Source organism: Antedon mediterranea, chromosome 8 (genome assembly GCF_964355755.1).
Source record: "Antedon mediterranea chromosome 8, ecAntMedi1.1, whole genome shotgun sequence".
Classification (NCBI taxonomy): Eukaryota; Metazoa; Echinodermata; class Crinoidea; order Comatulida; family Antedonidae; genus Antedon; species Antedon mediterranea.
The window spans coordinates 11,372,717-11,399,149 of NC_092677.1; the positions used below are offsets into that span (position 1 = coordinate 11,372,717).

The 26,433-nt window shown below is 31.5% G+C and overlaps 1 protein-coding gene across 2 annotated transcripts; it reads left to right on the forward strand.

Annotated features, from left to right (window-relative positions):
• Window positions 1-374: 374 nt before the first annotated feature.
• On the forward strand, window positions 375-22,138 carry LOC140057431 (sal-like protein 1). Of its 2 annotated transcripts, none has more exons than XM_072103086.1 (2): window positions 375-570; window positions 17,889-22,138. In XM_072103086.1, the coding sequence occupies exons 1-2, from the start codon at window positions 498-500 to the stop codon at window positions 21,341-21,343; spliced, it is 3,528 nt and encodes a 1,175-aa protein (XP_071959187.1). In that variant the 5' UTR covers window positions 375-497; the 3' UTR covers window positions 21,344-22,138. The 2 variants fall into 2 exon arrangements, with proteins under 2 accessions (XP_071959187.1, XP_071959188.1); XM_072103087.1 differs by having other exon boundaries at window positions 486-707.
• The last annotated feature ends 4,295 nt before the right edge of the window (window positions 22,139-26,433 follow it).

Consider the following 26,433-nt stretch of genomic DNA (forward strand, 5'->3'; position numbering starts at 1 on the left):
CATCAATACAAAATATTTTAAATCATTATTTTTATAGTAACCTGTATTCCTGGAGATATAGACTACGAAATTTAATTTATTCATGTATGCATATATTTTAAATAATGAGGGCGATAACAGGGATGATACAATGGGGTGATTTTGAGGCCATTGTCTAATTACTTAAGTTAAATTCGTTGCCTGTTGTTATCTGTTCTTTTCAAGAATTATTAAAAGATGATGGGTGTGACCGTGGTGTGACATGTCGAAAACTGAGACATTTCTTAATCACTTTTTTTTGTTAATTGTAAAAAGCTGTGACGTAACGTCCTTCAATAGAAATGCAACTTTTTCATTGGTAATTAGCGAATAGGCCAATCGGCAGGTCTCTGGTAGATGCATGCATTATTGATATCATAAATTGTACATGCGCACTGACAGGTGTTTCAATATCCGTAATTTTTGCAAAACTGGGCGAATTTGAAATCATTCCAACTTAGCCTGCCCACGACGCGAAGATGTCACGCCGAAAGCAGGCCAAACCCCAACATATCGGGACTGATAGGCCACCAACTGAGACGTTAGAAAACGGTAGGTTGAGTAGAAAAGGCGAGAGCGAGCAGTAAGTGTGTGAGTGTGAGAACAAACGAGTGTCTAACGAAATGGATTTACCGTGAGCCAAGGGGCAATGCCTGACAGTTCATTACTGGTAGTGTAGTTGTTGTTGGGTTTGTGTACATGTTTTTTAATTTTATCTACACGCGAGGACCAAGATATCGTACTGCATTTTTAAACGGATTTTCTTTTTCTTTTAAAATTAATGTTCTGTAAAAACGTTGTCGTATTTGCTTGTCATATAGTTATAATATATTTACGTATCTAAGTAGGCCTACTAACTAATTATGTACATTTGTACCGTAGTTATCTTTATCGTAAATATGTTTACTTTAGCTAAGTCTCATACTTAGACATGAGTGGTATTTTCATGGCGTTTTTATGTTCAAACCAGAGTAAAATTTTTACAGTAACTAATAACGTAACATTGTTTTTATATGTTAAGGTTCTGTCCAGTTTTTTAAATGTAGGCCTATTTGCCTCATCTTAGACATCGTAGGCCTCTCGGTGGAACATTTTAGCATACTGTCAACTCAACTAATCAATGTGGTTGTCTGTGCGCAGTGAAAAGAATTCCTTCCTAATTGTTGTAGTGTTGTCAACGAACTAAAAATAAAACAGTATAGGCCTACCTTACTTGATATATTTTCTATATATTTTAGCAATTAGATAGTGTTGTTTACTACATTTTTTGTAAACAAAAGAATTATATGGAGGCAAAGAATGTGCCTATGTCAGGCCATGCTGTAGCCTATGTTTGCACAAGATTAATTACTGTATGCTAGATATCTTTTTAAAACTAAAGTGTACATTAATTTGTTTTTACTGTTGTTTTACACTCCGATACATATTTATATGATAAAGTAATGTAATATTTATATAAACATGCTAAGGAAGGAGTTATGAAGAAATAAATTTTTGTTTTGTTTTTTATTAATATTAATAAAATATCTCTTGGCGGGAAATAGTATCACTTGTAAACATTCATTTTACTGAGGTCATCGCAGACCATTTAAAATTGTTACCCATCATTTTTAATTTTTAATAATTAAAAGATAGTTTTCAGTCCACTTTACAACTAGATTGTATAACATTTTTAAACCACATTATTACCAAATATTAAACACCTTTCTGTTGTAAAGATTTAGTTATTTTCTCAAGGAAGTATCATAAAAAGTATTTACTTGGCAAGAAAAAATTGTTATTCAAAATATATATTATTTACACATTTATGATTTGGTCCCCTAATAACCTTTTAAAATGGCTATTGTTAATGTAAATACATCTAGGAAGTTTGTTCTATTGAACTCTTTCATACATTTTCTTGTTGTAAGGCTTTTCATAATTTGTATACTATTTTGTTTGCTTTTTATTAGCTTAACTTAAATTATAATAATAACGCACTATGACTAATATAGTACACACACCTTTAAAAAGTACTTCTAAAAATCTTTGTAAATTTAGCATTTTTTCTTTATTGCCAAAAATCATGGTAATTTTTTCTCATAATGGTAAATAAATCAAGCATTTTAACATATTATCTCGTTTTCTCATAGGCAGATCCAACCAAGGGAGGAAAAGGTAGCATATATCCCTCCACCCCAATCCCCTTCTAAAAACAAATTACAATTAGGCTATTTTTAGGCACCTATCCGCCCTGGACTCGACATGTCTGGAATTTTGAGCATTATTAACAAATACAGTATGTTTTAGTTTTTTAGGCTCATCTAAGATTAAGGAGTATAGTACCATACCATATTATTTTAAACATGGACTTTTCAGTTTTTCTTAGAAGAGTTTTCAGAATTGTTTTCAAACAAAAGGATATATATTGATCAGTCTAATGAATATGCATCATCTTATCACATTATTGTCTCCTTGAATAATTAATTGTGAAGTAATTCCAGCATGACTGCACAAGGTAATAAATGCCAATGGTACCAGGGTCTAAATCCTATTCAATTGCTTCGTTCATTATTCGTCAAAGAATATCTTCGGTATTGTTATTTACAAAGGCTAACTCTATTGTTATAATGCTAAAATCATTATCTGTGAATTTGATAATCTCACAACTCAAAGTAGTAGACACACAGTAATCTTATTCTTTTACTGCATTACATAACAACTACATAGAAGTAGAAACAATGAAGGGGATGAGTGTATACAAATTCAACTATTAATAACTTCAATAGGTCTATCGCCCTTGTATGAACATAATAAGCCTATATAATAAGCCTATATTAAAGTATATATTTTATATTTATTTTAAGCTCTGTCTACACTATCAAACTTTATGTGACAAAAAATGTGATGTGCCCATATATGGACATGATGAGGTCATACCACAACCATATTTGGGTATATTACTACCATATTTGGGCACATCACACTTTTTTTTGTCAAACTAGTTTGAGACAGAGCTTAAGATATCATTTCTCCTTCTTCATCAAATTTTAGAGCTGCATAACTTTTAATATTTGCTATTTTGATTTTTTTTTATTGGTTATTCAGTAAAAATAATGTTAAAAGGAAAAGAATCTCTCAATTTAACAACAACCATTGCATGGTCAAGGAGCTTTCCAAGGTGTGTAAATGGTAAAACATCATCCTCATACTGGTATCAATAGTTATTTTAAGTAGAGCCCCTCGACAAAAAATTAAAACCTGGATGTGAAACTAACAATATTTTTATTTTGCGCCACTTAAAATTGTTGTTACACAGAAAAAGTAATTTTGTAAACAGTTTACTGTTTTAAGTTTACTGTACACCACTGAATTTAACTTTGTATACTTTTACATTTATAATGCCATGTTTGTACCTTTTTGAAATGAAAAAAAAATGATTTAACCCAGAATAACTGCAAGTTAAATCTAGTTATAAAAGATACTGTTTATATTACAAGTAGTGCTAAATCAGCCAGCAATATTTTTATGGCCCACTTTGGCCCCAGAAGGTTAGAAAGACGCACATGTGCTACTAAAATATTAACAAACTGTCTCTTCTAAAAAATGTTGTTTTCATTAAAGCAGTACACTAAAATTTGGAATTTACAAATTGTTTATAATTCATTTCTAGTGAAACCAGATTGTGGCTTTTGTATATCAGACCGTTTTTACATACTTATAGTATATTTAGTTTATTTTATAGTAGAACATCTATTAGGGGGACACTTACACGACCTAACAAAGGGTGCGTTCAGGGTTGACAATTTACCCCGGTAAGTTGGTTACTACTACCACCAAAGTTTGCTAAGCCAACTTAGTGGGTAAATTAACTAAGCCTGAATGGGCGAAAAGTGTCCCCTTAATACGGTTGTCTCCTGAATAGGTGTTGGGGTTAAAATGTTCCCTATGTTGAGGTTCTATAAATAAGGAATTATCGTAACTCTGTAGTACACTACAGTAGCTACTGTATATCTATTGTCTGATTTTTCTATTTTGAACTCTCCTTTATATTTTATACATATTTATACACAATATTTGCTTTACGTTGGTTATGTCAACGTACACAGATTGCACTTTATAATATTGTATGCCTCTTCATAACTTAATAATGCAGATGACCATACAATACTATTTGTTAATAATTGGTATTGTGGCTTCAATAAGAAGCTAGTGTTTATGAGCCTAGCCTACATAATACATGTATTGTGTGTACCTGTTATATTGATTTCTGCATTTAGAGTTGTGTGGGTGCCATAATAATTGCTTTTTGAGTGTAATATATTGTTAACAAAAAGATGAAGAAACTTCCTTTCCTAATTCATAATTTCCCATACAATTAACTTTTTCCTTCGTTAAGAACACATTTAAGTTAAGATATTTACTGAATACCGACTGACGTTAGTTGAAAAAATAATTTCTGCATTCAATTTATTTATGATTTTAGTAATATAATAATTAACATTCTAACATTGCTTGACCGTCGTCTGCTATTGGATTTAAGACTAGCCATGAAAAAGACCATTTTAACATATTGTATACAATTTAGTATCCAGAGTTCTTTATTTGCCCAATCTGTTTTTTTTTTCTTACTTATGAATAGTAGTTCTCTGTGAACAACCAATTACTCAACCAAGGCCATATTTAATAAGCTACTGTTTACCTTATACTAGCATTTGTTTGCTAAGACTTACATCATGAAAAGACAAAGTACTGTCTTAAAAGTACATATTTTTTAAACCTCATTTAGTGAGAATAATTAAATCTGCCACAAAAGGATAAAAACTTGTACAATGTAGGAATACAGGCCTTGAATTATGTATATCTTGTTAATATTACTAAATGCTCTATGATTAATTGCGCTGTATTTCGTCATAAATGTCACTATATTTTTACTGTCCATTCATTTTAATTGAAAATTTAACATACTCAGTTCCGCTGTGTGTAGTTTTACCGATTGAATCGCATACTAGTCTAAAATGAATAAAATAAAATAAGTTGATCCAAATTTATCTTGCGTGTAAATCTACTCATAAGTAGTTTAATTGCGCCAATAAATGCTATACTCTAGTAATTATAGGCATTTTATTATCCCTGTATTTGTTAGCACTGAAATCATGATGAATATGTCATATGCCCTAATAATATCTTTAAATCTGTTTAAAAGTATGAAAATACAGAAGTTGTTCAACAGAATTCTTACTTATTTAAACTAATATATTTTCATTTGTTGTTAAGTTTCCCATGCTGCGGAGCTGTACACCCATATACTGATGAAAATAAAGCAATTCTTTACTTATTTAAACTAATCGTCTCTGAATTGTTCATCTGTTGTTCAGTTTCTCATGTTTCAGAGCTGTACACTCTTATTTGTCTTTTAACCTTAAAAAAAATATGAAAATAAAAAAATTGTTTCAACAAAGTTCTTATTTATTTAAACTAATTAGATAGATAGCTTTACCCCAAATTGTTGATACTATTTCTCGAATGTTAAATTATTTTGAAGCCATTTTAATTGCAAATATGAACTCTGTGCTTGGTACTTTAACTGTTGATTATGCCACAGGCATTCAATTTATGCCCTTCTTTTGAAAGCTTTTGTGAGCGTAAGAAATATTATTTTTCCTTTGGCTCCAAAAGAACGGCTTGTTTATTCATCTACAGACTGAGAAGAAAATAGAATAGGCATTAATTGTAGAAAATATGTCGTCAGAAGTTTACAAAGACCCTTATAATGCCTCCTTTTCAATCTAAGGTTGAATAAACAAAAGCTGATGTCAAAGAATTTTTTGTGAAATTGTTTAAGGCTTATGTTGTATAATGAAAAATTGATCAAGTCTCCAGTGGAGACCCCATTGTTGGAATCCAAGATTTTTAAAATCAATAAAGTAGTTTGTTTCGCTTGTTAGATTGTACAACATATAGATTTGGACTACAACAAATGAGTTAGATTATGAAATCTTTCTATTCATACATTGAATTTTGACATAAAAGTACAACCTTATTTTGAGTAGGGGAAACATATTAAGTAACCTCACTATGTTATATGTACATACCGTACGACTGGTACCGAAGTAGGCGCTGCATATGTCGTTTTCCTGGTATAATTTATCAAACCTAATTACAGTAATAAGTAATTGCAAGTGAGAACAGGTTTGAGGTGCAGATGCTTTAACTGCACATATTTAACTATCGTGCTGTTGGATCCATCTTCTTGCTCTGCTCTTACGTCAAGGCAACAGTGTCATTTTCTTTTTATTGGGAGGAGAATTACAATTGTTGGAAGAGCTTTGTTATGTTGCATAGCAGCAAATTTTTCAATGGGAACAGATTTTAAAGATGAAAACGAAAAATGATTAAATTGTTGAAATTTTATGACATTTTTATGAACACCTAAAATAAACACCTGAATAGAGGTTACTTTTTTTTATGCCTTTATTTGTTTCATAAAAAGTGTCCCCTTCGAGTCTCCCAAAAATGTTACTATATTTTATAAAATGGTCCACATGCCTCTTAATAATAATTTGTAAAGTTAACAAGTTGAATAACAATAGTGGTTGTTCACGCAGGGTAGATAATTAGTGTTCTGCATGAGGCCAACCATTATGATGCCGATCATTGCTTTGTGCAAACTTAACTTTTTCTGCAAATCTATTTAATATCGTATTACACTATAATAATACTAAATCATTATATTATAAATATTTATAATGATTCCAATTTTTACTAGAAACTGGTCCTCTGCATGTCATGTATTTAATAGGGTTAAAATTGTTCTTTAAAAGTTTAGAATATTTTTTTTGCCTATAATTTACTATAACTTGTACATTCAACTAATTTGCAGCTTAAAAAATGACAATTTATTCAGTAATCTGGAAAAAAAATAAAACAATAGATTATGAGAAATTAAATTTTATATTGGAATATAAGTATATAAAGAAAATTGAATAGTCATTTAAATGTATTGTATATCAAATATTAAAGAATTTGTAAATATTTTTGAGTTTTCATAATTGATTACTTAACTTAAATCTATTAAGTTTATAATAAAATTAAGATAAAACAATAAAATCTAGTTTGGTTTGATTGAAGTTATAATAAATTTAATTTTTATTCAGTTATAGTCAAGCAGTAACTACAATAAATTTAGTCTTAATAGAAATAAAAATTATTATGAGAGGCAATAAATTAAATAGAATTTGAGAGAGACTTTTATATAGCAATTTTATTGTTGTAAAAAATTAAGTAATATTTCTACAAAGTACAGTAAATACGTATTGCATGACTAAGTATCATGTTGCCATTTTGCACATTATATCATATTAAAATAGTTATTGTTTTAATTATTATCTTATTATACAATTTATATCAAATTATTGTGCATGTTTTTGGATAAAAATATATTTTAATAATTTAAAAAAAAACCTAATTTATCATGATTCATGATATTGATCTAAATCACTCATTTCCAACAAATTTAAAATTTACGCAAGAAATTGAAATTGTTTTTTAAGCTGTAAATGTTGTAAAAAATGAATTAAATAAATTGTAATGAATGTAAAAATAATTTTAAAAAGATTAGTTTTTACAATAAAGTAAATTTAATGGATGTGAGTTATAGTAACTTTCGCTTTGATAATAATGTTGTTTGGTTTCAATATCTAAATAATTGTTATAGTGAAATGCACTATCATAATGTCCTCTCATATTTTACTAAGAACATTATTCCCATAAAAGTCTGTTTTCAGCATTTAGACTGCAGATACATCTTAGCTGAAATTTATACTGCCCATTTTCAAGAGTATAAAGTAATATCTTTATCCTTTTACATGCCATAAGTCGTTTAGATTTGATCGCCAAATTGACAAAATTGCATCGTTAGCAGAAATCCGAAATCATAAATTTTAATTATGACTTCTTTTGCCTGTTATCAATTTCAATCTGATCATATTCTTTTTTTTTTCTCTCCTGTCTAATGTTTAAAGTTGGAGAGAACAATAAGTGAACATTTAGAGGGCATATTATATACTGTACTGATTTATATCATGCAATATTTTACTACCAATACTATCTTTTGCATTGCCTCATCCTGTGTGGTCAAAACTGTACAGAACTGTTAATCATGTGAAACTTACTCGTAACTCAAATTTGTTGGTGCAGTTCAAATTAGTATTTATATTACACATTCCATTCAACAAAAAAACTTTGCTAATGAACAGCACTTATGATGGATGTGGACCGAGTAGTTTAACATGTAGAGTGACATGTAAAGCTCAAATCATTGTGGGTTACAAACAAAGGGTTATGACCTATGACAATAACTGGTTTCCTTTATATGGGGTTACTTAAGTTCATTGCCATTACTAACACATAATTCTGTTTTAATGATTTTTGGGCATAAATTTTAAAACGCATCTGCTAATAAATTTAACATTTTTACAGTTAAGACCTCCAATAAAATATGAAAGTTCTAGTCTTAAAATTAAGTTTCTCTTTTTGTTGATTGTAAGTTGCAAAATATTTTCTTTAGTGGAGAGATTGAAAATGTTATTGTTTCATTAAAATTGTTAAAAGTTTTAAAAGGTAGGATTTAATGATTGGTTTCCAATTGGATGCAACGCAAGAACATTAGCGTAACGCTTGTTAGTTGACCAATCACAAGCGACAGTTCGGATGATCCATCACATGGCGATTGGTCAAATTGCTTTTGGTGGGCGTACGTGTTGTATCCAAGTGGAAACCAAACTTGTCAAATGTAATCATAATTTAACATTTACATTTTTTTAATTGTCTGCTTTTATATTTACAGTATTCTTTTTTTTACATTTTTTTCTGTTTTCATGTACATTATTGATGTTAATAACCAACTAAAGCAAAAGTTGAAATAGTGTATACAAATTTTTCACAAAACAAGCAAAATATATTGATTTAAAATGAAAGTTCTCTTCATTGACATTAAGAGAATGTAGATTGAATTTGATGTGTTTGTCTTAGTATTTCTATAAAGAAACATAAATAACATTTTTCTGCTTTATTTATGTTTCATTACGATAACCCAATAATGTTGTCAGTCATAATTATAGATATCAAACAGAATTTATTTTAACTGAAATACAAATATTTAGATTCATATGAATCATAGATTTTTTGTTTTTTTAAAGTTATTAAATACTTTTCATTTAGCATCTTTAAAAAAGTATGTATGTAAACAAAAATGCCTCGGCCAAATTTCTTTTTTACTGAATGTAGTTCATACAGCTGTACAGTATTTTATGTTAAAGACCCCTTCCCTGCAATTTTGGACGTTTTTTGGAAAATAATACATATATATCACTTTAAAAACATTAAACCATGTCATTCCTTGTCTTAAATGTACGTTTTATGGTAAATTATGATAAAAAGTGAGAAACAATGCACTACCTAAGTAGCTTGCGGCGATCGACCTCTCGTGGACGGTCTTAGGCCTAGCCTAGCTAGGCTTAGTTTTGTAGGCCTAGCTGGTAAACATCGATAACGTACGAACATTGTACGCTAGCTATATACCTAGCCTGACGTTGTATAGTTGCTGCATTAATTGTCTTTCTATTTTTGCCAGACTCCGTTGATACAAATTGGGGAAAACCCTGTATTTTCGCTGAAAAGTTAGGAGTCTTCCATTTGTTTTGGCTTCACGATCGATCGAAAAGTGGGCGAATTACAGGTGAAAAACAAAAATATCAATCCGCGCGCAATGCATTTTGGGATTTATAGCGGGCCGCTATAATTATTAGAATCGATTTATTTTTCACATTTTTAACCGTTTAAAGACGAAAAAAGTTATCGCAATAGGACCATATAGTATTATTTTTACATTAAATATAGTTTGTGATCTTAAATTAGATCTAAAAAACGTAGGGAATGGGGCTTTAAATATCTGCAACATATAAAAGAACCTCTAAGAAGGCACAAGACTAAGTAGTATCCCCGTCATAAACGTGTTATCTGTGTCGGAATTGTTATATTGCCCTAGCCTCGTTCATTTCACAGGATAGTGTCCCTTGAATATTATAAGGGTGTCTCCTTAATAGAGGTGTCTCCTCAATAGAGGTGTCTCCTCAATAGAGGTGTCTCCTCAATAGAGGTGTCTCCTCAATAGAGGTGTCTCCTTAATAGAGGTGTCTCCTCAATAGAGGTGTCCCCTTGATAGAGGTGTCTCCTCAATAGAGGTGTCTCCTCAATAGAGGTGTCTCCTCAATAGAGGTGTCCCCTCAATAGAGGTGTCCCCTGAATATGAGGAGTCCCAGAGGGGCTCTGCTGCAGTACATTAACAATGTTTATTTAGCTAGTTTGCTACTATGACGGAATTATATATATATATTTTTTTTCTTAAACTCTATTCAAAATGTTAATATACATTATTGTGTGGTAAAGAAAACAAAGTTCTAATAATGTAAACAAATGTTAATAACCCTTGCCTCGTATTCTATTACGTTTATGAATAGTAATAGTATCATTCTTATTATATCTGGTGGCGCTACATAAAAAATAAATTGAACTTTTATCAGTCTAAAGTATTAAATTAACTTATCCCTTGTTACATTTTTACTTCTTAAGAAAAATATTTTAATCATTTATGTGAGTTTACAATTGGTGTTAGTTTTCTGTTTGTGTTTTAATATGAGTAATTAGATGAAAATATTGATTCAATGGTTCAAACTGTGACACTGTCTTCATCAGTCGAGAAAGATCTGTTGTCTGATTGGTTGTTTGCATTCCGCACATGCTCAGCAGCTTAGAAAAAAAAAGATAAATTATGTTGAATCATCATCATCATCGAAATTTATTTTACAATACTAAATGTGTAAATTATGTTCTGCCGTTAATATCTCTAACAAACATTTAAAAGTAGGTTTTTTATTTTCAGATAAAAATGTTTTGTTTTTTTTTAACTTGTATATAAAATTTCATAAAAACTATTACATACTCCGTAATACAGTTAAATTACTCACTCAATATCTGGCCGATTTAGTAAGTTCGTCAAAAATTCTTGAATTCCAAATGCGTTTTTAATTGTAAAAAAAAAGAATTTAGACATTTTCGTTTTGAAAGATTTCTCGTTTTCAGGGAGTCCGCTTTTAGAAGAGTCAACTTGTATAATAAATCTGTTGAATTGACACGTTTAGATGTTTTAAAAATGCAGTTTTGTAAAAATATATTTTTTATTCGTTTTAAAATTGATAATTTTTATTCAGTCGCGTTTAGTATAGAAAACGCATTAACCTTTGTACAAGTTGAATTAATAACTAGATTTGAACTCGTCACCGTGGCGAGTTAGGTTATCCGCGTTATAATGATGCTGTTAGTAAATTATAAATGATTAGAAAATATGAAAATGAGGCAGTTAAGTCGTATGACACATTCCAACAAGATACTGTGATTTAGTATTTCTGTTTATGCTTATGAATATCCTCTGCAGGTCTACATTGATTGATGATCTGCATAATTGAGGGACTTGATATAGCAAATCACCATTCTCTAATCTCTTAATAAGTTTACCGCTGTTGTTAACTCTAGCAAATGTGCTTAAGACAGCAAAAAATACCTCTTATGCTATTAAGCCAATACAATGATGTATCTTGAATATCAAATTACCATTCTTATATTTCCTGTCCCTTACAGCTATTAAGATTATTTGTAAATCTTGACACAGAAGACAAAAAAATTATCACATAAAATTATTGTTGTATATTTTCTTGTTGTTTAATAATGTATTTATTTGTTTGATATCATTATGTGCAGCTCAGAACTGGTACTACTCATAAATTAAAAAAACAAAATGTATATATTTTCCATCTAAAATTATTTTTTTTTAATAAAAAAAATTTAATATATGAAAAAGTCAAAAGAAACACAATTTTTTCAAGATGCATTGAAACATACAAATGTACAAAAAATGATTTAAATTATTTTAAAAATGCACTTGACACGTCTGAATTTACCATGGTAATTAAAAGATAGAAAGAAAAATATTTTAATTAGAACTTTAAAAATATATTTATAACCTAAAATACTGTACAATAATATAAACAACTGAAAATTTGTAAGAAAAAGGTTTAACGTCGAAAATGAAAAACTACAGCAGTTTAAGGAAATATAATAAACAGATTTTAAACCGTTACTATATAATAATTCAATTTTGTATAAGCTTTTTATATTTTCCCTATTGTAAAGTAAATTAAATACATCCATCTACAGGATATTCTAAAAAATATTTATTTAGTTATTTAAATAAAGTCATACAATCAATTATTATTTTACATACCCTAGGGGGGAATATGCTTTACAATAGAAAACAATTCTTTTATTGATTTCCATTTTATTTTGACAGGGACAATGAACTTTCCATAGCTTGTTACCAATTTTAGTAGGCCAAGACATATAGTTAATACCCCTTGGGAACTTATGAGCAAGAAGAATTAGAATAAGTCATAAAGAGATTTAATTCAAAATTAGACCCTGAACTGGGCCTCTTGTGTAGCGATTCTGTTGATTGAATAGCTAATATAAAACTACCAATTTCCTGGCAACTGTATCAATTTCATAATTTGCCCTCCTTAAGTTTTTCATAGGTGAAAAAAGATCCAAAGCTAATATAAACTTTCTGCCTGAATTACCAAGCAAATGAAATGTGCTTTGTTATTGAATTACATGTCTGTAGCTCAGGTCTTTGTTAATCACTGAAGCATCACAAAAACATGAATTTACATTTTACTTTTGTTGAGCATTATTAAATGAAAGTTTTAGATGTTTTCTGAAATGAAACACTTGGCCAATGATTGGTTTAGTCCTGACTCCTACATACCTTGGTGAGAACAAAATTTAAAATAATTAAAAACAGATATCAGTGTGGTGTATAGACTTCGACTGTAGATTTCAAACATATGCACATCTTTGAAATAATTTGATTGTCTGGAAAATTAATGATAAAATACAAATTGAGATACATTTTGACTATTGCAATAATAACAGAAACTGATTTCATTAGCAAAAGAAATTTGAAAATTAAATTTAATGTTGAAATATTGTTTTGTATTTTGCATGGGAAGACAAACTGGTTTATAGGTATTTCTCAACACATTTTTCCCACTTTTGCTTTGCTGGGGTTCTGATTTATGCAGTAATAATGTCAATATCTGTTTTAATGAAAATGTGATTAGCCATATATGAGAAAAGCGTTTAATTATTAAGAAATAATGACATTTGTGGTCTAACAATTATCTCAAATTACTATTTGCATGAATTTGAAATGAAGAGACTAATTTGATAGCCGACTCCTCTTACTGTTGGTATTAATGCATAATTTCTTTGTGTTCTGGTTTCTGCACTCTCCTATAGCTCTGAATTACATAAAAACCAGTGTAAATCATATTACTGTATCTTATAACTTAGCTGTAGGGTCAATTATTTGGGGCCTTTGAGCAGAATCTAAACAACCCAGCAGACACAGACATGCTCCACATCATGTAATCTTTTGTTTAATTACCAGAAACGAACTTTCGGTATCAAATGAAACCCGATTTTGTTTTTGTTAATAAACTTAATAAACAGTTTGTTCTGACTATGATTCTTCATTTCAACTTGATTAAACATTGAATGTGTTTAATAATGTTTATGGCACATCTCACCAATTTTCAAAATTTTAAAAGCAAATGAAGGCCAAATAAAAAAAATGTTTAGTTTCACATCACATTTTTTTAATGAGGGTTTTACTATAATTAGCTATTGTGATGTACCAACATGAGAATTTAAAAGTCTAGTTGCTGTTTACAGACCTCGGAACGCTTGACCATGTAAAATGTAAATATGGTAGCTAATCACTTCCATAATTTGCAACTAAATACAACCAATTTGTTGATGATAATAAAAATAAGAGATAGTAAGAATGATACAGCAACAAAAGTTGATAAGGAAGAGACGTAAAACTTTTTAATTTTTTCTGTTTGGCCAAATTTAATCCAGTAGAAATAATGACCTTCATTCCGAGTCAGGTAAAACTGCATTCCAAAAAATATAATAGCATAAAAATTCTATTCATCAACAGAAAGGTCAACACCTATTCTTTTATAAATGCCCATCTCCTTGTCAATATTTTGTCCTGTATATTTCTATTGTAATATTTCTGAATTTTGCCGCTAGCATCAGTAATTTCTTTGTGTACGCACAAGGCTGGTCAGTGGAGCAAATAAGTCACAACTAAAAGGCAATATGCTTTTCATAGATTAAATTGTTATAAAAAAAATTGGTAGGTGTTTTTGTAAACTAAAAAATACCCTGTTTTAATCCTTAGATATTATTTCAATTGAATACCTCTGAATGTCCTTCATTTTTTTCTTGGTGGCCTTCCTTGCATTCATTATTAAAAGCTTATACCTTTCTGTTCTAAGCTTCAGAACCCTGGATCATCATAAAAAACTAGTTTTATGATTAAACAGAGATAAATCTTCTTTTTAAAATTATATATTAGGATTATCCCACATTTGTGTTGCCATAAATTTCTAATAACAATATGACTAGTACTTTAGAGGCTTTTAAAGCATATACTTATTTTCAAAAAATAGTAATTTTAACGATTTATAATGTCCATTGGAGGTGGAGGTGCTGCTCGGTAGCCTGTATGGTGCCTCTTGGAAGTTGCTCACTGATTTTGATCTATCTCATTCTCATAAATAAATTCATGTTTATTTTGATTCTATGAAAATTCTTAAAGCTACTGTATATTTTATGTAAATGTGACTATGTTGAGTGAACTTTAGAATAAGCCAGCCGATATTTCGTATTTCAACTAACAAGTTGACAAAAAAATAGTTATTTCATTGCTCAATAAATGTAAATTAGTATTCACATACTATAATATGGGTATATTTTTAAGGTCATCAAGATTACAGATTTCTGAGCTGTGCATGCACCTCACTCACACAAAAATGTATTGTAAAAAAATTGAAAATAATTAAACAAATAAAATGATTTTAATTATTCTTATATTTAAGTTAAGAACTAAATATTGAATATGAAAAGTTTCAATTATGGAATTAATAAACAAGCCTAAATGTGCAAACATTTGATGTACTGTAGTAGTATATCAAATATTGCATTGTTGTAGTCGAAAGTGTTATGCCTGATACATTTTAACGACATTCTGATGGAAGAATCTTTAGCAAATGAGAGACCTTTAGGGTAGGAAATCATAAAAAGTACTATTAATAGGTTTAACCCGCCTACAGTTGATATTAAATACACTGCACCTGACAACTCATTTTATAAGAACTCAGTGTTTGATTAACTGGTTCTAGGCCCTATGTATTATTTTAATGTATGTAATATTGTATAACATTAGTTACTGTTAATTAATATACATAATTATGAGGTAGAAAAATAGAGATTCTGTATTATATAATATTTCTGGAATCAGTAGATCTAACCATTAAAGATTAAGATTTATATCTTAATATTGGTATAGTATTTCATTTATCAGTTTATATTTAAAAATTTGAACAGTCAAAATTAGCGGTACTTGAGGTTTTTTATGGGGTACAACAAATTGATAATGCAGTACTTGAAGAGGCAAGTTATAGGAGATTATTTGTTACGCTTGTATTGAATAAAGATGTTATTTATAATTCCTAGCAGCTTAAAGAAAGCCTTTGTTCTATTGGTCAGTTAATTGTTCCCATGAAATCTTCCAGGCCGTCTTTAGAAATTACATGTCCAAATTTCTATACATGTTTTACAATATGAATACATGAGGATTTGAACAGCAATCACCTGTATTTTGCATAATAAGGCTGAACAATTGTTAAGATCCAACCCTTTTGAATTAGTTTGATAAAATACAGCTTAATATTAAGCCGCTAGTCACCACTTACAAATGTACAAAGCAAACCTTCATTACTACGACCAAATAAGAACAAAACAAGAATAATTACTAGCCACTGTCTCATAGCAATGTAATTAAATTAGTTGAATTCAAATTATTCTTAGATTAAGTTTCTAATAATAATGTGGAGAACTAATGTAATTTTTTTCTTTACATGCTAAATTAACTGACGGTTTAACTACTTATTGTACTTACATAAATATTTCATTTATATACACTACAACATCAGATTCAGATTTATCATGTACTGTTTCATCAAATTCAGTTTTGTAATAACTACATTAAAGAACAAACAAAAAAAATTACAAAAATTAGTGTTTTTCAGAAATATGCTTTTTAATTTAAATATTAAATGTAGATTCAAACTAAGAGTTCTTGGAGAAACAGTTTTAACTATATATAACATGTATAGAAATATTTTTTACAAAGCTAAATTTAAAATTAGTAATCTAGATTTAAACTAAAGTTCTTGGAGAGAAATTATTAACTATAACTTTTGCCTAAAAATATTTATTTAAAAAGCTAAATTTGAAATTAGTAATTTTAGTTTCGTTATGTGTCAGTGCCTGGTGACATTTCGCCTTGCAGGTAATTATTACATAATATTAAGTTCCTTTATTAAAATTGGATTAAAATTGATTGACAGATTCCATTGTATTATTATCAGGATTATCAGAGTTACATGGTCAAAATTATTGAACAAAAGCCTGAATCTTTAGCTTCAGTTTAATTGACTTCCTTTGTCAGTCGCAATCATAACATATTTATTTATAGATACAATAATTAGGTATTACTATATCAGCTTTCACTGTAATACTAAAATTCATTTCATGCCCTTCTTACCCAGATAAACCGAGAATAGCCATCTCTCTCTGAAGAGAGGTGTGTATAAAATGAAAACTTAAGTTAAGCAACCCTATTGGATAATGATGTCGGCCATGTCATCATTTACTGAATAAGTTTGAAATTGCAATCAGATTTATGGACAATTTGACAAGCCCAAGAGAGAGTTGTATTTTTTAAACCTAATTTATGATACATTTTAGTAAATAAAATTTATACTGTACAATAACATATATTTCGGTAATGTATTTTGTAATAAAGAAATCAAATTATAGATGGATATGTAAGTACACTAATATACAGAACCATAAAAAGCTCATCACAGTTACCGTAATTAAATTATTCGAGATGTTAATAATAACAAATTTTGAAAGAGAAAAGATTTACAACGATCTTTCATCTTTTTATTGAAGCATAATAGATTAATGGCGGGTAAATGAAATGACTACAAAGTGATTGAGTAGAATGGAAACTTGGTAAAAGGTCATAAGAATATCATATAAACAAAGCAGATCTCTCTCAAATTCCATGTGGAGTAATTACTAAACTAGCAACTCATGACAGCATAGAAATTGTTTGCCTCCTTTATTAGTTCTGATTTATGAGATGTGTGCTGTCATAAATTGCATAGCAATTTTTCCACTTGATTGGACATTGGTCATGTTCATGATATAGTTCTGTATTCTGGTCACACTTCAATTCACGTTGGTGATATGATTTTATGTCTATTTCATTTAGCGCAATTTCAATTCCAGACGATGTTTTCATTTTCAGCCCGCATCTTTTAATATACTTTCATGGCTTTAAAAATCAATGAAGGACTTGTTTTAAGTGAGAATATAGAATATTAAAATCATTTTAGAGTATAATAAGGAGAGATATTAAAGAGATTTTGTTATGAGATCATTTACTCAGTTTGAATGAGAGCAGTGAACTGTTAATTCTTTTTTTTTCTGTTTGCATTGTTTTGTAGTTTATAAATCAAATATCCTTATTTTAGAAAAAAGAATTTTATAATTTTTTTATTGTAATGAAGAAATAATATTATTTTATAAATCAAATAATTTATGATTTCTATTTTTCATTCTTTTTACAGGAAAAATTAATGATCCAAGTATTTTTTCATCTGGCCAACTTGAAGTTTGTGGAAAATGCCAAGGAGAATTTGCAGATGGACCAGAATTAGAACACCATATTAAAACCTGTGGGAAGAAACAAGTTGTAATGCTAGTTGACCCTGGTGTGAATACAACCACGGAAATGGAAGAAGGAAGTGCATCCACAACCACATCAATTGATGAAACAATGGACAAATCTGACACTGACAAAGAGAAAGTTATACCACATTCAAATGTTTCTCTGACGAATCTTGAGAACACAAATGTTGCTGTTGCACAATATGTGCCAGCAAACGCGATTGTTTTACCAAGAGAATCTGATGTAAATGCTATCCAAGAACAACTTTATGCTTTGCAGCAGCAACATGTCCAACAGTTGCAACTTATTCAACAGATTCAACAACAAATACAAACTTTAGTTGCAAACCAACAGAAATTAAGCAATTCTGTACCAATAACTACACAGGAGTTGACTCGATCAGTTCAAACATTTGCGGCAGCATCTCATCCACCGCAGATACCTCTTCATATGCTTTCACCACCAAATAGTTTACCAAGTATTGTGCCGCATCCACCAAACTTTGAAACTTTGCATCCTCCACGTTTGCCAGGACCACATGCTACCATTGTCCCACCAACATCTTTTGCACTTCCTCAAAGACCTCCGTTTGAGATTTTACAAGCACAGGCAGCCATGCCAACTAGTGGCATTCCGCAATCACCTCTTTACGCTGCCAGTATGTTAATGCATGGAAAGAGGAAGCCACCAAATGTGTCTGTCTTCGACCATAAGTTCTCAAGCGATGATCCTTTCTTTCGACACAAATGCCATTGGTGTCACAAAGTTTTTGGCAGTGACAGTGCCCTCCAAATCCATGTTCGCTCACACACTGGAGAGCGACCATTCAAGTGCAACATCTGTGGAAATCGCTTTACAACTAAAGGTAATTTGAAAGTTCACTTTCAGAGACACAAAGTGCGGTATCCAGATGCAGAGATGGATTGTACTCCTTATCCTCCTTCTCCGCCACCATCACATGAAAATGAACAAGCTTCTTACCACGGACCAGAAAATGAGTCTATCCCAGAAGAAACCGACAAGCTTCCTACAGTACCAATGGAATCCAGTAGCCCTCAAGATCAATCATTAAGTCCTGGATTGAGCCAGTGTGAAACAGATACACAACCAGATGAAATACCACTTACCAAGCCTACTGAAATTAATGAAGATCCAAATGGTAATAAATATGATCATGAATCGGATACAGCAACCCCATCAATCCTGTCGGATCAGAGTCCTCCATCTCCAGAGGATTTAGAGAAAATGGCATACACCAATGGAATGCCTCCAACATCTATGGTGCCCTATATGCAAATGCCATTGAGTGCTGCTATGCCATTGAACTCGCCATTTGCCCCATTGTACATGCAAATGGGAACTTTACCTCTTTCCAGCATGGCAGAACAAAATGTACGTGCATCAGAAACATCAAAGTTACAACAACTTGTTGAAAACATTGAGCAAAAGATAACAGATCCTAACCAGTGTGTGATATGCCATCGTGTGTTGAGCTGCAAAAGTGCCCTTCAAATGCACTACCGCATTCATACTGGTGAAAGACCATACAAATGCAACATCTGCAGCAGAGCATTTACAACCAAAGGAAATCTGAAGACTCACTACGCTGTGCACAGAGCAAAGCCACCTTCTGATCTTTTTCATGAATGTTCTGTGTGTGGGAAAAGTTTTGGTAATGCAACCATCCTGCAACAGCACATGCAGAACCATCCAGAAGCTGCTGACATACCTCAGGATTTATCGTTGTGTCATTCTAAAGAAGATGAAGATTTTCCAGATGAAGGAATGATTACAGAAGTACAGTCCAACCCAGAACATTGTTCAGAAATGGTATCTGAAGCCATGGATACTGAGCGACCAGCTAGTGAGCCTTCGGCTCGAAATAATAGAATGATAGACTATCCAGAATGTAATGAAAATGGCATTGACAATGAAGATGACGACAAATGGGAAAACAATGAACATGAAATGAACCCAGAATTTGAGGAAGAACAAATGGAAGATAAAGATATGTCTCCTCCAACTCCTCCAGTACAGGATGACTTAAGTTCTGAGCCTCTTCAAATCGACGAGAGTAAGACTGACTGCAATGGAGCTCTTGATCTAACACCTAGGCCACACTTTCATGAGACACCTGCAGAAAGTGAAGCTGCCTCTAGTACACCGTCATCCCCTGGTAGTCAATCTGCCTCTGTTGGTTCTGGGTTTACTGAAAAGCAAATCGCAGACATATGTTTAGCTGGACCTGGAAGACGAGCATCTGGTGCTAACACAACCTGCAGTGTCTGCGGAAAAATATTTGCTTGTTCCAGTGCTTTAAACATCCACATGAGAAGCCATACAAATGAGAGACCTTTCAGGTGTGGCATATGTGAAAAAGGATTTTCCACAAGAGGAAATTTGAAGCAACACATGCTCACTCACAAGATAAGAGACCTCCCTTCACAAATATTTCATTCTCAACATCAGCCATTATATGGAGATTCTGTGATGATGCCTAATGAGTTAATAAGAATGAATGATCCAGTCATGATTCCAGGCCCCATCCAGGCACTTCAAGCCCAGCAAGCTTTACATGCACAACATGCTTTCCAAGCTCAGAAAGTGCTACAAGCGCAACAGCAATTAGTTCTTCAAAACAACCAAAACCTTCAACAATCAAGAACACGATCACCATCTCCCTCTCCAGATGACAACCACAGTATAGACGACCACCAGCCGATTGATCAATCCACATCTGTTTCTCAGCCTCTTGGTCAAGATCTTTCTGGAAAGCGAACTCTTAGCAATGGCAGTAGCAGTGAAAGCCCGGCAAAGCGTCCAGCTTACAAACATGCGTGTAATACATGTGGAAAGCAGTTCCAATCAGACAGTGCTCTTCAAATACACATACGGACACATACAGGAGAAAAACCATTCAAATGTCACATATGTGGCCGTGCATTCACAACTAAAGGCAATCTTAAGGTACACATGGGGACGCATATGTGGAATGGTAGCACGTCGCGTAGAGGTAGACGTCTTTCTCTCGACCATCCTATGATCATGAGCCCAAAAGAAGGAGAAGTTTTTCGTAGTGATCTAATGAGCTTCCAACCCGCTTATGATGGTGCCTTCTTCCAGTACCCGCCCTTCATGAATGGAGTTAGTGGTCCTAAACCCAACGAAATATCAGTCATTCAAAACAGCAGCACTCAGGCCTATATACCTCCTACACATTCAGGAGTGGTGAAATCGGAAGCCGACATCCAACGTCTCCAAAACCAGGCCTACATTCCACCTCTTCACACTGCAGTCATCAGAAAACCAGACACAAAATTACAACCACCAATGTTATCAACCAATGCTTCTTAATATCATAAAAAGAGTTTATATATGTATTGACAAATAGTGTTGTTATTCTTTGAGGTTGAATTTATCCATGTTGCTGTTGGTGCTCTAAGATTATTATTATTGCTTATTTATTAAGTGCTTCCAAATGAACCTAGGTTTGCTAATGTGTAAATTTATTTATTAACTAATTTAATACAAGAGAGCTGACCATTAATTTGTAACACCTTGTTGTTTTTCGATATTTGTTTGTAAGGAGTTTTAATGGGGATCATTTATGATGGAAAACATGATTTAAATGAAACTTCCGTGTTATAAATGTACCATTATATAACTTCCTATTCTCCAATTAATATAGTTTATACCAAAAAATAAAAATTTAGTGAGCACTTTAGGAATATGATCCAACCAAAGTATAAGCAATACGCTTTTCCTATATTCACAAACATAGTTTATTTAAGTTTGTTTACCCTTGATATTTTAACTATGCAATTTTTGTTACGAAAGCACATTTTTTATTTAAATGTTTTGTTTTTGATGGATATTCCATATAATTTATAAGATATTTTTTACACTTTTATTATTGATAATATAATTGAGTGAGATTGAGCCATAAAGTGACCAGCTCAGGAAGTTGTAAAACACGACTTTGTTTACTTAAGTTTGATTGATTTTTTTTGTTAGTTTATGTAAATCCATCCAGAAATGTATTTGCCGAGTTTAGGGTCAAGATGTTTTTATAAACATGTGACGTCAACATTTCATTTAGTACTGCAGCATATTACTGTACTACTGCTAGTAGTAGATAACTGTATGAAATTAACAGTTTTCATATTAAACTACATACAGGGTTAACATTATTTATGTGTACTCTACATTACATTATTAAAGGTTTTATTTTGAATTTATGTTTTTATATTTAGTTTAGATTATTTTGTGTAAATACACTACTACTAGCCAATTAATTTGTTTTATTATGCTAAAAAGATCTGCTCAGGGATGTAACCTATGTCGTGATTATTATGGTCTCACGAAGTATTGTACATTGTAGCGATAGATGGCGCTGCGTAATATCTTGTTTGTTGTAGCCGTAATTATTGTGGTAGATTCGAGCTTCATCGCAATTCCAAAATTCGCTAGTCATGTCTTTCATCCATTATATTCCATGCTACTGCTACTAGTTATTATATAATTAAGTAAATTAACCACCGAATAACAGAACGTTGTAGAAGAATTACATTATACTTTTGTAAGAAAATGTAAAGTTGTAACATTTGAAAGATGACGTCGTAAATGTTTATGCTCAATGTTGAATACTTGTCAAATCGAATTTTTATTAATGTACAGTTAATTTTTAAAAACAAGCAGATAATATTTTGTCTGTTTATCATATCAAGTTTTGATTGGCGTTGATTTGTAATCCCCTTCCGATAGTGATTACCCGACACGCAGCCAATAAAAGTGCAGGCCACCTTCCGTATACGTACCACCAAACTCATAAAAGTCGGCACAATCAAAGACAGCCGTGACTATCGAGGAAACGCGGCCATTAATTGAATTTAATATCAACTTCTTCAAAACATAAACCATAACGTTTTCAAAGTTATTATCATCTTGAATGGGGTTCATCATTTAGATTCTGAATTCATTTTGCTTTTAACACCCGTAATAAACATGCATCTGTTAGTCATAACTCGCAGGTATAAAACCGCATTAATTCGCTGCAAAGCGCCACTGCGACTTCCATAAATGTCTCTGCTCGTTATTTCTACATATTTGTATTTACACAATATCTTATTTACACTACAGATTATATTTGTAGGCACACAATAATACAGTAATAATAAAACTTAATGCGTGTAGTTTTGCTTTTGTCCAAGTTCCCTAAATGTATTCATGCGTGACTATATCATTACGTCATCGGTCGGTAGTTATTTTTGTATTCATTAAAATTCTAACTGTACATAATGTTTATGGTTACACTACAGATTTATTATTTTGTAATTATTTATTTGTTGCACTGGTTGATTAAAATCAGGGGGCAAAAGAGGCTTTTTCTGATGAGTTAAAACTAGAAATACTATTATTAATGTTTGAGCATATCATAAACTTATACCTTGTTAAGATTACAACAAAAGAGGCCAGTTGCTTAAAAAATACAATGTTAAAACGAAGCCGGTCTTCGAATAATAAAGTTAACATAGTAGAACATTGTGTTCAACATTTACCCTATTACTAATGGAAATTACATGTTTTGGACAACACAATGATTTAACCATAAGTAATAGATGTATGTTCACATTAATAAGAGTTTCTATGTTGACGGTTGCTTCAGAGAATTCAGAAGTTAGGACATTACTACTTATATATATTTAACGCCTTCCAATGTATAACCTATTTAAATGATGTAAATACACCACTACTTATGTGTACGTGGAATATCTGTAAAAAATGTTTGAAAATGTGCAAAGGCATTTTGGCACAAATTACAAGGATGATGCCACGGTCGTCAAATTAACTGTACTTCATTTTATCAATTATTTATCATGTGTTAAAAGATTATTTCGTTACAAACCAAAGAGTGAAAATTGACAGAGTTACTTAAGTATTATAACTGGTATTGTAAATGGAACAATTTAAGAAAATCCTAAAGCTTGGTTCCTACTAGGAGGCAACGTAAGTTGTTGACCAATCACAAGCGAAGGTTCGGATGGTCCATGGCTTGTGATTGGTCAAATCACTTGCGTAGCGCTTATACGTTGCGTCGTAGTGGAAACAAATCTTAATATTAATTATACTTAAACAAAATGTTTAATTTCCATATTAATTTAAACGATTGTCTTTCAGTCGACATATTTTTATATTCATCTTGAATTTTCATCAAACCGTCTTTCTTGGTGACGTTTACAGAGAATTCTACCTATTTAATTTCCCAGAGCTTTCATATTCGTTGTTAATCTTTATTTCGATATTTATTTTTGTGGTGCTCCTAATTTTATTATTTCCACCTTGAGTTAAAATGGATGCAACCAGTTGAACCAAAGTGTAATATAACCAGAGGGTGCTTGTAAGATGGTTCCATTTATTTCGTGGGGTGGTTGTCTGAAAAAAAAATCAGAAAACCAGAAATATATTGTCAGTATTATCACATAAATGTATGTTCGTTGAAAGATGTATTATTATGTAAAAGAGAAAGATGTTGGTCAATGGAGAAATATTTTTGTATGTAAACATTTTTGCCGCTCTGGCAGCACCCGGATGTCAATGTATCATCTTGTTGACCTTAGTTGTTGCAAATACCAGACAATTTCTAGATAAATGCGTGTTTATGTAGTTGTGTATTTAAATTCCTTAGTTGATTAATTGTTGTTGGAAAACTGATTTTGTTTAAAGACTATTCCATTAATACAACTTAAATACACGTTGTATGGTAGAGTGGTCGTTTTCTTTTTGTTTCAACAAAATCTCTGTTTCATTAATAAAAGATATGGTAACAACAGATAATTGACCTTTGTTTACTCATTATACTGCTTTGCCCATTGTGTAGTTTTGGAGTGTTACAGTTGTGATCTCGCTCTATAATGATACATGAGTATTGGTTTTTTTTGGGGGATAGTGATATTTTTATTTTTTCCGTTAGACAAGTTTTCTAGAGTCCTATCATTTCTTTATCATCCCATTATATCAGTAATTGATAACCTGTGTCGCGCACGGTATACTGTCTTTCTTTCTACTTCTCCATATTATATCGAGAAGTCGACCAAGTAAATTCCATGTATTAAACTTGATGTGCCGTATACTACGTCACATATATATAAATCCAAAAGGCAAATTACTGAAAAAATGACAATGCTGTGGGTATCAGTGGCTGGATCTCAATGGAGATACAAAATAAAAGCGAAAAGCTCAATCAAAACGAGAAGTAAAACAGCCAGAAAAGTTAGCAGAGCTTTCGGGCAACACTAGAGCCCTTCATCATCACACGTCACATATATAATTTTGACAAGCAAAATGAGGACATGAGCATAGATCTTCATAGGTGGTATAAGGGTGCATTCACACGGCGCCGTCTTCTTCCGTTCTGTTGAACGAAACAAGTGTGAATGAGCATTAGTTTAAGAAGTTTAAGTATGATGATCATGCTCCTGGTGTCCGAACAGCTCGTCGTAGCGCTATTGTATTGCTTTTCGGAATATTGGAGGACCTGTGCGCAGTATCACTTATTGCTCTGGTCTCAATGAGCTCCCGTGGGCGATTTAAACCCGTTAAATACAGTAATGGTTCCCCTAAAACGGAAATAATATAGCATGTATAAAGGTAACGATAGGCCTTTGTTTTTTGTTTGCAAAATAATCTTCTCTTGTAGAGATTTTAACAATTTCTTTACAACCGGTAACACAATGTACCCATAGCTTATAAAGATTTTAAAATTGCCGGCATACGTTAAGTGCTGAATTATAATTTTTTCCCCCAAATTTTTGGTTGCTGTTATTAAACATACTAAATCAATTACAACATTAAAACGCAGTAATTGTATTACTAATCGCTAATGCTTAAAGTATGTCATGTTAATTAAGACCTACTCACCCGTAACATTCACTTGTTGAAAAAGACAAATGTTCTTTTTATCGAAATGAAATAAATAGGTATTTATGAAATTGCCCTTGAGACAGCAGGCGTCTCATTCATATCCTTACCTAAAACAGGCCTATGCCCTCGAATAACCATGCAAATCATTCGTGGATGATATTTATTACATATGTAATTCTTATTTCATTTAACATACTAATTATGAAACTCTACCACACCGTCGGCTCCCCATAGACTGACAAGTGATATCGGACAAGGCTATCATCACTCGTTACCCCAGCCTAGCCGAATTAAAATCTCGAAAAATTATATTCCTCTCATTTCCCCGCCCAGGTTATTACCCTGTAGTAGAATTTGTTGGTTGATGACCTAACCTTTGATTGATCAGAAAAAAGACCTAATTTTATTCAGGATAAAGAAGCGTCCAACAAAAAAAAAATTAAAACAGTCAACGAATTCAGCAAACAAAACTCAGTCAAGCGAATAATCCACCTATTAATAGAACCGCTTAATTTTCCGCTTTT